The sequence below is a fragment of the Ochotona curzoniae genome, unplaced genomic scaffold, assembly GCF_017591425.1.
Source record: "Ochotona curzoniae isolate NIBS_2020 unplaced genomic scaffold, NIBS_Ocur_1.0 scaffold_1037, whole genome shotgun sequence".
NCBI classification, from domain to species: Eukaryota; Metazoa; Chordata; class Mammalia; order Lagomorpha; family Ochotonidae; genus Ochotona; species Ochotona curzoniae.
Window position 1 is genome coordinate 11,120,158 of NW_024467083.1, and position 14,654 is coordinate 11,134,811.

At 40.9% G+C, this 14,654-nt stretch overlaps 2 protein-coding genes across 2 annotated transcripts in view; both read left to right on the top strand.

Annotated features, from left to right (window-relative positions):
* SLC35A3 (solute carrier family 35 member A3) overlaps positions 1-7,594 on the top strand; it is a 55,965-nt gene extending 48,371 nt beyond the window's left edge. The window contains exon 8 of the mRNA XM_040999385.1: positions 7,521-7,594. Coding sequence (XP_040855319.1) covers positions 7,521-7,569 — 49 coding nt within the window. The 3' untranslated portion in view covers positions 7,570-7,594. The remainder of the gene's footprint in view (positions 1-7,520) is intronic.
* A 2,245-nt stretch (positions 7,595-9,839) lies between these two features.
* The window catches only part of MFSD14A (major facilitator superfamily domain containing 14A), a 39,097-nt gene continuing 34,282 nt past the window's right edge, over positions 9,840-14,654 (top strand). Inside the window, exon 1 of the mRNA XM_040999190.1 lies at positions 9,840-10,108. Coding sequence (XP_040855124.1) covers positions 10,025-10,108 — 84 coding nt within the window. The 5' untranslated portion in view covers positions 9,840-10,024. The remainder of the gene's footprint in view (positions 10,109-14,654) is intronic.

Here is a 14,654-nt window from a genome sequence, read left to right on the forward strand (position 1 = left end):
CACAAAATAAATTATATCTTGTTAATGTTTTAATTAATTAACTATTGCAAGCTAAATTATTTACTGTCATTTAAAAAACATTTTAAAGGTGATTTAGATAACAAATTTGTATCTGTATCCTGTTTGTTCAGAAAGTTCTTTGGGTGTTTGGGAATGTGATTTGTATATTTAAAGTTTTTATGAACATAATTCAAAAGGAATGTATAAACTGATTGTTAAATGGGTTTTTAATCGATAAATTTCTCATCTTTTTGGTATCCATTATTACCTATTTAATAGATTTATCGAAATAGATTATTTTTGTAAATAACTATATAAATGTTTTCCTATATTTCCTTGTTTTGCTTTTTATCTGTGTCTGGAACTCATGAATAGTCTGTCCTCTTTATATTACAAAACAGTCATTGATCTTTCCCCTGCCTCTGCAGTCACCTTTGTCATATGTGCTCTTCTTTCTCGCAAATCTATGTTTTTATGAAAGACTGGGTTTTATTTAAATCAGTTAAAGTTTCTCTATTGTATGATGGTAACAGCTTCAACTTTTCTTGTTTTAAATAAAATATCTTTGCTCAAGGTTATGTGATTACAATAATTTGCTTTTTATTTTCTAAATAATTTGATTCTAATTGTTTTCATTATGACTGTCTAGTACAAAGATCAAATGTGATAAGCAACATTTAAGACTTTATTCCCATCTCTACCAATGAAGTAACCTTATACAAAATACTATTTTTAGAAAGATCACTGAAATAGGGATATCAATCAGCATTTTAAAAAGTTACTTTTGATAATTTCTCATGAAAAGCACTAACTGAAAAGCTTTACTTTTTTTTTGCATTAGGTACTTGATTTGTTATATATGACAGTCTTCAGATCCAAATGCTATGCAAATATTTCTTAAATTTTAAATCTTACAGTTATTTCTACTTTTCAACAGAGATAATGACTAGTTAGTACTATTCTTAAAAAGAGAATTTCTTCAAGGTAGGAATGAATCCAGAAAATTTCAAGAAAGAAATAAATTGTCTTCAGTTACCTGAGAGTTCCGTTTCCTCTGGATTGGAATATTTTGGTGACTGCAAATTTAGGGGTTTCTCAAATCCATCCTCAGGTTTGATAATTTACTAAAAAGATAATTTATTAAAAAGAAATCATGACTCACAGTTGTATTTACAACAGAAGAAATCCAAACAAGGGCTTCCAGTGTTTTCTGGCAGTGGGCACATGGATATTTTTTCCTAGGGCCAGGATTTGGGGCTTAGATTTTTATTGAAGTCTTATTAGCTGGCGTGATTTATTCATTCCTTGCCCACATAGTTGAACTCATTCTCCAATCTCAGCCTTTCTCTGAAGATACAGTTGATGTCAGGCTGTAAGGTTTCATCATGGGTCATCTCTTTTATGCAAAGCTTTTCAGTGTGATCTATGGACAAAACAACACTAATAAAGACATTCCTATTATCAGAATCTCTAGAATAAGGACAGAAATTACTTTGAAAGAGACCAAATTCCTTACTTCTCAGTGATCATCTAAACACATTCTCTTGAACTGATAAGGATGACACAAGCAATAACAATTCTAATTTAAGGAGATTTTTACTTTATTTTGTGTTTTTATTATTATTATTATAAAAAGCAGCAAACAGGAGGGAACTAGCTTGTCACCAGAGTCACAATGTCTGAAGGTTTTTTTTTCCCCTCCTTGTTTCTCCACTTTGTTCTTTCAGCTCACAAAATGTAAAGGGTTTTTTTGTGTTTTTTTTTTAATAAAAGACTTTTAATTTATTTTTTTTAAAGATTTATTTTTATTATGTTTTTATTGGAAAGGCAGATATACAGAGAGGAAAGACAGAGAGGAAGATCTTCCGTCCGATGATTCACTCCCTAAGTGAGCGCAATGGTCGATGCTATGCCGATCCGAAGCCAGGAGCCTCTTCCGGGTCTCCCACGCAAGTGCAGGGTCCCAAAGCTTTGGGCCGTCCTCGACTGCTTTCCCAGGCCACAGGCAGGGAGCTGGAAGGGAAGCGGGGCTTCCGGGATTAGAACTGGCGCCCATATGGGATCCCGGGCGTGCTAGGCGAGGACCTTAACCACTGTGCCACCGCGCCGGGCCCGAGACTTTTAATTTATATATTCTGTTTTCATTTTAAAAATAATGTCAAGGGGCCACTGTTGTGGTATGGCAAGTAAAGCTGGCGCCTGCAATGGGGACAACCCAAATGGGCAACAGCTTGTGTCCTTGCTGCTCCACTTACCTGCTAATAGCCTCAGGAAAACAACAGAGGAAGGCTTAAATGTTTGGGCCCCTAACACTCCTGCTTGAGACCCCGATGAAGTTCTTGGCTCCTGCTCCAGAGCCTGCTGTTGTGGCCAGCTGGGGAGTTGAACAACCGATGGAATGTTGACACTCTGACTCTCCTCCTCTCTGTAACTTTTACTTTCAAAATAAGTCATAATAAATTGTCACATGATCCTGAATTTAGCCTGATTTTTTTTTTAAGATTTGTTTTTATTGGAAAGTCAAAATGGCTGCAATGGTCAGAGCTGAGCCAATCTGAAGGCAGGAGCCCAGAGCCAGGACCCTCCTCTGGGTCTCCCAAGGGTCCCAAAGCCTTGGGCTGTCCTTGACCGCCCTGAGGCCACAGCAGGAAGCTGGATTGGAAGCAGGGCTGATGGGATTAGAGCCAGCACCTACATGTGGTCCCAACACATTGAAAGCAAGGACCTCAGTTGCTAGGCTATCGTGCCAGGCCCTAGCGTGATTCTAAGGAAGGAAAAAGTTCTATTTGAATACTGTGCTAAAGTAGCTTAAGTTTTTCTGATGTTTGATGACAACTACATTTTATACATTTAAAGAGCAAATTTTAAAATTGGCTTGTAAACTAATATATAGTTTTGACCCAATTTTCAATACTTATTAACCATCACTATTGTAATGAAGAACTAATGTAATAAAACTGGTATTGGTTATTCCTTTGGGTTGTGTTAGGTCTACTTTTAAAATAACAATATTCCTTTAGAAATGCATTTTACCCTAGATGTATACTTTCTTCTTTTTAAAGTAAAATTCACTGAAGGCTGAAAATAATGAATATTCGTGTAATCACATGAAATTTCATTCTTGTTAAAATGTACCTTGTAAAAGTTTAATATACATCAAATGTGTTTCTAAAATTTATTTTTATCATTATTTGAGAGGCAGAGTGAAAGCATCAGACAGTGCTTACACCTGTCAGCCCACTTCTCAAATGACCTGTTGCCAGGAATGTGAAGTTAGGTGCTAGGTACCCAACCCAGACAAGGTGAGTGGCAAGAACCCAATTATTTTGAACCATCATTGCTACTTTCCAAGGTCCACATTACCAGGAAGCTGTATTCAGGTGCCAAACCAGGGATCAAACCCATGTGATCTTATAGACACAAGTACCCCACCTGGTGTCCTAAGCACTATGCCAGATGTTCACCCCAAATTTAACATGTTTTTAATAATATCTGCGATTGTAGGTGTGTTTTACATAACACAGGTACAAATATGATCTCTATTGAAAAGCAAAGCTGGTGCTCTTCCATCCCTAAATAGCCTTAACAGCTGGGTCAGAGCTGAAACCAAGAGCAGCGTACTCCATGTGGATTCCCCACCTAGGGTGTTAGCAGAGCAGGGACTTAAACCCTGGCACGCCTGTGTGGGATGTGGGTATCCCAAGTGGTTTGTTCTAGCAAATGGCCTCCCCCTCTTCTATTTTTTGAAAAGGCCTGTTCTTTCCTCCAGTGCCCTTCTATTTGAAAACATCACTGTCTTTATGATGTAAAAAAGTCCAGTATTATTGTCTATTCTACTTTTTGCCTCTCATAAGGTGAGCCAGTAACCAGTGTAAGTGACTGTAAGCCAGCTCTTGTCACTTAGAGATAAAATTAGTCTTCAACTTGTGCCTTGCTTTAGACACAAGATGTCACTGAGCTTGTAATTGTCTAGTTCCATACAAAGAATATCAGCTATTTCTCCAAAGAGCACTATTTCTAGGAAGAATGGAATTTAGAATCCATCGTTACTAAGTTATCATTGTTTTTAGGCAGTTTCTTTGAACAGAGTTAGGAGATATATATTTTTTTGAAAGCTCATGAATTCAAGACAATACTTACATTTTAACATCAGGGCTTTTTCTAATTTTATGTTTGCCTGTTTTTCCTCATAACTGAAAATTTTGATTCCTAATCACATTAATACACTTACATGTTTTATTGTATATATTTCAATTCTATAATGCCTATATCAATGATAAACATTCAGTAAAATTTAAAACTTCTTTGGATTCATTTTTTTCTGTATAGCCCAGTGAAGATGAATTTAAGGTTTGTGTTCAAAACTTGATGTAAATCAATCTATACTATTATGATGTAATTGGAATTTATTTCCTTTGTTGTATTTTTAAATGTATGAATATCTCATGGTTCAGAAGTTAAAACTACATGAAAAATCTCATGCCTGTCCATTTCATTCTTAACTACCTCCTATGGGTAATTACTTTCATTGGTTTCCTGTGTTTCTTTTTGGAAAGTAAATATGAAGGATCATGAAAAAGCTGTGGAAAAATGTGCTGTGAAACATTGCATGGATTTCTACAGGTATTGCATCACAATAAACTCCTTTTAATTCCATTTTTTAAAAAAAGATTTAATTATTTGAATGGTGGAGTTACAGGGAGAAATAGCTGGTGGTTCATTCCCCAAGTGACAATCATGGCTGGGACAAGGCCAGGCTGAAGCCAAATTCCTGAAACTCTTTCCAGGACTTCCATCTGGGTGGCAAGGCCAAAGTACTTAGGCCATCTTTTACTGCTTTCTCAGGCACATTAGCAGGGAGTTTGATGGAAATAGAGCAGGTGAGACTTGAATTGGCACCCCTACAGAATGCTGGAGATGGAGGCAGTGGGTTGACGTGCTGTGCCACAACACTTGCCCCTAATTCCGTTTTTCAAAACCTCTTGAAGTAACCTTACATATTGCCATATTTGCTGCATTTCTTTAACCAGGTAGTGTGCATTGTTTGTTTCATAACATTTCTTTTGATAGGGCACAGTGTTTGTCCTACTGGTTTTCCTGGCTCAGACTTCTGATTGCAGCTTTCTGCCAGTGAGGACTCTGGGAGACTGTGGTGAGGACTCACATAGTTAGGTTCCTGCCCCCCCCACCCCCCACCCCAAGAGCTGTATTCAGTTCTCAGGTCTGAGAAGTGCGGTCCCTGGTCACTGTGGACATTGGGAAGAGGGGACCAGTGCAAGTGAGCTTTCTCTGTCTCCTCTCAAATAAAGACATAATACACACATATATACACTATGTTATATAGATACACATATACTTTAGACACTTAAGATTTATAGATTTGCATGTTACTTATAGAGGTTACCTTTACACTGCTAACATTTTACCAAATGCTTTTAGATCTCCTTTCTGCTTATCTGATCACCTATTTGATTTGCTATATTTAAATGATGTCCTAAAAATATGCTTGTCTAATTGTTTAACACCCTCTTCTCCTGTCCTTTTAGATTTCCTTAGTAGTCTAATTTGCTTGATGAGAACATGCACTGTTTTCCCACCTTAGTTCCTGCCTTTGTTGTAAAATTAAATGTTCATTTTTAATATAGTTAATATTTTGTACTAGTGTTTTACATGAATTTACCTCAGCTCTTGGTGAGATGAAGTTTTACCAGTGTTCTCATGGAAGGCTTGTAAGTACAACACTTTTTGAGTTATGGCATGTTGAAAATTTCTTTGGAACCTAGATACTTGAAGTATAACTTGGCCATATGCAAAGTTCTAGGCTATTACTTTCTCTTGAAGTTTTTGAAAAATGTTGTTGCACTGTGTCATTGCTTGATATTATCAAGAATACTGGCACTGCTTCTTGTTGTTTTCCTGGAGATTTAATTAAAAGGCAGAGAGGGATAGAACCACAAATTTCCCATGTGCTGGTTAACTTTTCAAGTGCCTGCAAGATCAGGGGGTGGGTCAGGCTGAAGTCAGAAGCCAGGAACTCCATCTGGGCTTCCCAGGCCTGTGGCAGGAGCCCAAGTACTGTGACAATAATCCATTACTTCACAGGTGCTTTAGCAGGAAGCTAAATCTGAAGTGGAGTAACCAGGATTCGAATTAGCATCCTGATAGTGGACAACAAGGTACAATACCACTTGATGTTTTTACCACTTTGGGGAATTCAGTAATTTTGTTTTTGAGTTTGCTGAGGCCCAGATAATTTTTTTCTCCTCATCCTCTAACTGGTTCTTATATTTTGGCTTCATTTCTTTTTTCTCATAACTCTTGTATTGTCCTTCTTCATGTTGTCATTTGCATCTGTGCTCTAGGTACCTTGTAATTTTCAGGAATTTTCATCTTTTCAGTATATTGACCAAGTGTGACTCACTCTTACTTTGCGTTTTCCTATTGTTTATTTTTTGTGTTCTTTCCTACCTACAATTGCTTATTTAATGGCATTTAATTTAAGTTAATTTAACTTATATCCTTTTGCTTGGATTTTCTCTCGGATATTATTTTCTGCCCTCTAGATAGATTAAAATTCTTTACTTTTTTTTTTTTTAGTGGTCTGGTACAGATTTTTAATAGCTTTGCTATTAATAAAAATGTGTAGCGTTCTCTCATATCAGCAGTAAGCAGGTGGTTCTGTGGAAGCAAAAGAACAGAGGAGGCATGTGGGTGACTTAGTTCCAAACACAGGACCATCTTCTGTTAACACAGTGAGGTTCCATTTCTTTTTCTTTTTAAAGATTTTATTTTTATTGCAAAGTCAGAAATACAGAGAGGAGGAGAGACAGAGAGGAAGATCTTCCACCTGCTGATTCACTCCCCAAGTGACCGCATCGGCCGGTACTGCACCAATCTGAATCCAGGAACTTCCTCCAGGTCTCCCACGGCGGGTGCAGGGTCCCAAGGCTTTGGGCTATCCCAGGCCACAAGTGGGGAGCTGGATAGGAAGTGGGGCTGCCAGGATTAGAACTGGCACGTATATGGGATGGGATCCCGGTGCGTTCAAGGAGAGGACTTTAGCTGCTAGGCCATGCTGCACTGGGCCTGTAGTTCCATTTCTTTAATAAGTAGCTCATTGTGGGATAGGGTAGGATTTGGATTTCTGTGCCACAATCTTGTTTCTTCAGGAATCCAGCTTCATTGCCTGGACATTCTCTGCCAGGAATTGGGCTCCCTTTCAACGTGCGTCATGACCTGTGCTCAATACCTTTATAGACTGTTGTTTCTCCCAGTTTCCAGCTCTGCTTCTTGGCATTCTTACTAATTTGGGAAATTCCTAATAGCCTTCCAAATTAGCTCTTATGCTTATGTTAGCCAATACTTACTTCGTTGTCTATAACCAGAGACTTTTGACATAATGAACCTATTAATGTAAATCCTGTTTATGGTGTCTCACCACCCAAATCACATGCCAAGCCAAACTCTACACATAATAGATTTGTTAGAATGAGACTGATCTCTCTTGTTTTCTGTTGCAGATCTTTTAGCATAAAGCCTAGGACATTCTGGACACTGGATACATGCTGAATTTCTCTTAATCAGTTCCAATAGCTTTTAAAGTAATCTGCCTTTACTAGAATGTAACGCAAACTCCTTGAAGAAAAAGTCTCATTTATCGATGTCCTGGAGTCTAGTAGCAACAGTGAGAAACATGTACAGGTACTCCACAATATTTTTGAATGATTGCTCAATAACCAGTTCTTAAGGATGATAAAATTGGTGGTGAATGAAGTGATTTTGAGGGGTCATAAAATTCAGCATAACCATACTTTGTCTTATCAGCCTTTATATCCATCCACAACAAGCTCCTTGGTATTTTTTAAAAAATGAAATCTACCTTATATTTATTTATTTACTTATTTAAAGAGTGTCAAGTTGTATTTCATGTAATAAGTTTTAATGAGGTTTTTTTTTAAACAAGTATTAGTTGATTTACTGAATGAAAATACAACTGCAAGTGTCCATCAGCATTTTAATATCTTTTCCCTGTCTATGCAAAGTTATTTTTCCACTTCTAGTCAGTACGGAACAGAAGGAGCAAAAAAAAAAAAAAATTTGTTAAATTGTTGAGGACATTTTGCCGTCACTCTTCAGATCCAGCTCCCCCCTAGGGTGTTTGGGAGGCGGCAGAGCATGGCCCATGAGCGTGGGCCCCAGCCATGCAGGTGGAAGACCTGAGTGGACTTCTAGACTCCCGACTTCTCCTCAATTAGCCCAAGCTGTTGTGACCATCTTGGAGTGAACCTGCAGATGAAGATCTCGCTCCCATCTTTTTGAAAGGTAGAGCGACATAGAGGGAGAGAGATCTTCCATGCCAGTTCATTTCCCAAATGGCTGCAGCAGCCAGGTCTGAGCCAGGCTGAAGCCAGGAGCCAGGAACTCCATTCTGTTCTCCCACATGGGCAGCAGGGACCTCAAACACTTGGGCTATTGTCTGTTGCCTTCTCAGGTGCATTGACAGGAAGTTAGGAAATGGAGCAGTCAAGACAGGAATCCGTGCTTAGATACAAGTTGCCAGTGTTCAGGCAGCAGCTTTACCCTACTCTGCCATAATGCTTTCTGACATTTTTTATTCTTTCTAACATTTTTTATTCTTGAGTAATTTCAAAGTTAAGAAAAAATTGCAACGTAAGTTCAAAACCTACACATGCTTTTTACCCTGCATATCAATTATAACTGTGCAATTAATCACCCAAAAACTTAGTGATTTAAAACAAGAACTTTTTATGTTACCCAGTCCCTGGGGGAGGTTAAGTTCTGTGTTCCTCCCTCAGGGTCTCCCTAAAGTTACAGTCAGCACAAAGCTTGACCAGGGCCAGATCATCTTCCAAGATGATCTTGGCTTTTGGGAGGAGGCCTCAATCCCTGGACAACCAACTGAACTTTTGTATAGCTCATGTCCAACCTTATTCAGGACATGACAGCTGGCTTCTCCAAGGCTTGGCCATCCTGTCAGTGACAAAGAGGAGCCACAAGATGCAGTGCCTTTTATGACCTAGCCTCTGAAGTCAGTGCCCTCACTTACTTTGATCTAATAGAAGACTCATTAATGCTAACCCAGCACACTTCTTCCAGGGAAGAGGATCAGTCTGTGAAGTTAGAAGTACCATCCCCATTTACTATGTATCACCCACATAGCACCTAAGTACTGGAGGGATGCATTGCATCCCATCACTGCTTACAACTTGTGCTATAGAAGGCAAAGGATACCCTCTAAACACAGGAGTCAAAATCAAATGTTATCGCTAAGTCCACATTCTACTTGTGTTGACTGAATGTATCAGTTTTCCCATGAGATTTTTAAGCAAATGTGGTAAAACGACAGCAGCTTACAAAGTTTGAGAGATTGATGAGGAATAAAGACAGACAAGGTCCTGGGTCTGAAGAGCGGCTGCAAAAACAAAAACAACAAAAACCATGATCCAGTTCTGTTCTGTTCTGTTCTGGTGGGGGCCCCCCCGAGCACCAGGCTACTTGTGGAAATCCCACTTACATTTACCTGTTAGGTTAGTCACCATTTCTGGGAAATCATTTCTTAATGTGCACTGGAATTGGCTGGAACACAACTAAAGATTGGGCTGGCCGTACAGGCGGTCTGGCGAAAGTTAACCGTGCAATTGCCAGCCTTATTTTCGTGAGCCTTATTTTCGTTATCAGCTTTTCAACTGAAATGCATCCTCCGCTGGGTGAGGCTCCCCCGGGACCGTTGCGCGGATGGAGCGAGCTCTCGGCCCCAGTCCGGGCAGCGCGGGGCCGGCGAGCCCGCGGGGGCCGGCGTCACGTGGGCGGGGCGGGGCGGGGCGCGGCGGGCTCGTCGGCCGATCGCACGATGTGACGCGCCGCCCGAGGCAGGCCGGGCCCTCAAGATGGCGGCGGGCGCCCCGAGCGGCTCGGCCCCGCAGTAGTGGCGGGACGGCACTCGCCGCTGGGGCCGGCCGCCCCGGGAGTGGCTGCAGCAGCGCCAGGCATCGAGGATGGTAAAATGACCCAGGGAAAGAAGAAGAAACGGGCCGCGAACCGCAGTATCATGCTGGCCAAGAAGATCATCATTAAGGACGGAGGCACGGTGAGCTAGGGTTCCGCGCCGGCAAGCGTCCCTCGGGGGATCCCTCTCCCACCCGAGCTCCGCGGTGGCGCTTGTGGCCGCCCCCGGCGCCCCCGGACGCGAGCCGGCGTCTCTGGCTTCCGCCGAGCCCGCACCGCTGCTCCGGAGGTTGTCCTCCCCCGCTCCGGCCTGCGGCCTCCGGGGCCTGCCCTCTTGGAGAAGCCGGTCGCCTCCCGGCACCTGCCGCCCTCTGACCGGGCGGCCCCTGGAGACTCTGCGGCTTCGGCCCCACGTGCGCCTCGGCCGCGGGGAGAGATGTGGCAGCTTTCGGTTTGTGGTTCGCCGCCGCCGCCAGGCCCCACCGCCACGGCGCTGGCCCCAGGGTCGGGGAGCCATCCCTGCCCTGCCATATGCTGCTAACGGGGTGGCATCTGGCACAGCGACCCCGCCGCGGCCTTTCTGGGTCCACGCCGCGGTGGGTGGACGCTCGGGCTGGTCGCGGCTCCCACTCCGGCCACCCACCCGGGGTGGGCTCTGCTTTTCGCTTCGGGGGGAGGGGGCGGCTACCGTTTAAAAATGGACTGGTTTTCAAAGAGTAGTCATCACTTAATTGGGCCTCATGATCAGAAATACCACGTAGAATTGATACAGTGTCAGTATCAGGGATAGGCACTTGGAAAGGAAGACAGATCGAAGACCAGAAAAACAATTCTGGTCCTAAAAAACAGTTGTTATTTCAATAAACTTTTGGCAGTTTGCTGTAGTATACTGGCGGGGGATGTAGGTTTCTTTAATTGAGAAAACAATTCACCTGTACTTTTCTGCTTTTCCTGAGGAAGAGTCCCTGTTGCTACTACCCTCCCTGGGCTTTGTTGCATCCTTTGATGCACGTTCTGCCATGGAATGGAAAGGTGAAATGCGTTCCCCTTTCTCCATAAGTATTAGGAAATGGTTCCTTTAATTCTGTTCCTGTTTTGTCTTATTGGATCCCTGATCAACTGCTAGCACAGTGTGAAATACTAAATATGTAAGTAGGCTACCACAGAGGGTTTGCTGAATCTAGTTGAAATAAGTCGCAACTTTGTTTTGACATTTCACTACACGCTGGGACATATGTATGAGATTAGAATGTCTTTGATTAACAAGTTCATTAGATGTCATAACTTTGAGGTTTCATGAAACAAAGAAGCAGCAGTTTCTTGGGCTGTTTTACTATTTGATTAAAACATCACTTTGAATTGGTTGAATAGTCATAACTCATTTGATAAGTTGCTAAGACTGGAGGGGAAAAAATGGTGTTGACTTTGTCAACTGTAGAAAAAGTTACTTTAAATTCTTAATAAAATCAGTAAATTGAGGCAAAGGAAGGGTTCTATTTTATGAAAGCAGTGACACTTAACAGTATTTACAAGATAATCTTTTATCCAGAAGCAACCTTCCTTTTCCTTGTAAAGTTTAGTGGAGTACTTAGTTTGGGATTGAATATGATTTGCTTTACAGCACCCCAGCTGCTTTCATTTCAAGTGTGATTTGGAAGAAACTTTTTTTTAAACCTTTAAACCTAAACCCCCTGCTTTAGGTACTAAAGTTGTAGTGAATTTATAGCTTACTTTAGGACAAAATTTTTGCACATATGTTTTAAGAGGACACAGAAATTGCCCAGTTTTCCTTGAGGGCCTTGGACGTGGGGATGTTGTTATTTCTCATCTTTATATGTGTAATGTTTCGCTTGAGACATTGCTTTAGAATAGGGATTTTGCATGTTTGAATCCTGCATGGCCTGGTGTGTAATTTGAAAATGATAAACACATGAATTTTTGCACTAACATATCCCTAAATGTTGTTAGTGTCATTTATTTCTTTACATCTGTACATGGCAGAAATTCTTTCGCAGTAGAATGTTTATTAATTTATCCTTTATGTAAATGAAAAGTTTATTACAAGAAATGATTTAAAAGTGGCTTTTGGTTTTTCTCTCTTCAAATAGAACACACTGTTGCATATGATTTTTTTTTTTTTTAACATAAAGAAGAAATGAAAAGTTGCTATTTGGTATTCTCTTCATGTGCTTAATTCCTTACCTCATCAAGCATTTTAAAGCTATCACCATTGACATGACAGTTTCATAACAAAAAGACCACTGGTTCGGGGACAGTGTCAGGCCTTATGCTGTCAGTACATGGTTGTGAACTGTAGCCACATCCCTGACCAGAGGCCCTGAGCTGATCCCTGATCCTGTTTTCTCTCTGGTGTACAGCATGGTCATCAAGTATTTTGTTCTATCCTACTAATGACATCTTTGTAAGCCTGTTCAGCCTAGATGAGTATTTGTAAGCAAAACTAGTAAGAAATTGTTAATTTGTCAAAAAAAAAATTGAGCCGGTTTATAGTTTTCTGACAGTGGAAAAACCACATTAGTCCTAAGGTACTAGAATTTTTTTCCTCAGATTGTTTTTCTGTGGGCTCTGAGGCCAGGGTAAGTCGGCTGTGCTGCTGCTTTGCGTAATGGCAATTAAGGTAAATTACATTAAGGTGTGCAGTTTTCTGTCGGGCATTCCTAATCCAGTTCTGCTGACCCATTCCTAATCCAGTTCTGCTGACCCTTAAGTCTGGGAAATGCTGTTTGGAAGTATGTTTTTCTGGGCAATTACCCCAAAGGTTCAAACTTCTCAGTTTACTTATGAGTTGTTGTTCTCTTTGGAAATAATACAAGTTAACAGTAAGTGCCACTGATTGAATTCAGTGAATATCGAGTGAGTTATCCACTGTAAACCTGTTCACGTTGATGAATTTGCTCTTGAAGCATCTATACTTGAAATATAGCTTTCAGTTAGTGTTTGGTGAATGTGACCTATGTATTTTGTGGGATTATGTCTTTGACAAAGTGGGAAATTAAGGAGTGAAGTGGTGATATGGCTTTCAGGATTTAGCAGAAAGCAAAGCGCATATAAATTGCTTTGTTGAGAGTTGGAAAAAAGTAAAATTGATGTTCATTTTGAAGAGTTATAAATATGCCCAGAGATGCAGAGCGGTGAATCCGCTCCTCCCCATTTCTGCTGCCTGTGATGTTGGAGTCATTCGGAGTCAGCAGGCATCTGACATGGGAATGCTCAGGCTGCAGACCTGTGCACTCTTCGGCTACAAGGAAGGCTAAAATAGTTGTAGAAGGGCTCTGTAGTTCCAAATGTTAGCCTTCATTCTCAGGTGCAAGTTGTGAAAAGGGAAGTGAGTGAGAAGTAGAAACATCAGGATGTACTTAACAGGGGATCCTCAGTTTCAGCTGGGGATTTTCTCAGGCCTTGAACCTGGTGCCCTGGTAGGAAAGTGGCTTAAACACTGATAAATGCCCACCTTAAATAGTAAAACTTGGTGTCATGAAACTCTTTAAGATGCACGTTTCCTTCAGTAACGAACTAACCAGTACCTTTTTACTTTGTGATGGTATATGAATACTATTAATCTATCAATAAAACCTGGCAGTAAACCTTTTTTTTTAAATTCATACTGCAAACTAAGCCAAAATGGCTTAATTAACATAGATGTGTTACTATATGTTTATGGTGGTTCATACTTTTGGGGTGTTAATGGTTGATTTTGCATTACAAATGTAGGAAACATTGTTAATACTTGATTAAAGTTACAGAACACAAACCCCCTCTGATGCCAAATCTTAGTGCTTTAAAGCCTTATGTTACATTCAGACGTACCATAATCTTCAAGGGTTCCAGGAAAGCTGTATGGCTACCACATTCTCCACTGCAGTTGTTGTTGTTGCTAAGATTTATTTTTATTGGATGGGCAGAATTACAGAGAGAAGGAAAGACAAGAGAGAAAGAGATCATCATCCATCTGCTGGTTCACTCCCCAAGTAGCCATAGAGGCCTGAGCTGGACTGGTCCGGAGCGAGGGGCTTCTTCCCGATCTCCCCTACGGATGAAGGGCTGTAGATTTGGAAGCATCCTCTGCTGCTTTCCACAGGCTGTAAGCAGGGTACTGGCTTGGAAGTGGAACAGCCAGGGGTTTGAATTGGTGCCAACATATGACCCTGGTAGCGTAAGTGGAGACTTAGTGTGGTGTGACACTGTGCTGGCCCTCACTGGGAGTTTTTCGATTCCTCCATGAAAAACTAACTTATATGCCTGCAATTAAATGTCTTTGTTTATTTTCTGTGTAAGATTTTTACAGTGGATGATTTTAGTCAACTTGATGTTACATACTTTCAGTGACAATGCAGTGTTTCTGGATCATTAGTGGAGGGAGTAGCAGTGACTGGAAATGAGATGCTGCTATTCTAAGTGGTGGCCCAACGTACTGCACCACAGCATTGGCTTCAGTTGTCTTTGGGTACAAGAAAAAATATTATGTTTGATTCTCTTTTTTAGTGATCTTGGCTGTTTTACAGAGTAAAGCCAGTTTCATAGAATGCCCAGTTTGGTTTTTCATTTCCTCACAAATAGCAAACTGTTACACAGGAGTATAATGACATTGTAACACCCGTTTGCTGGTGGAACAAGACCTGTTTTCTGGTCAGATGCTCCTGCCTAGTTCACTGTTAAGAATGCAGTCA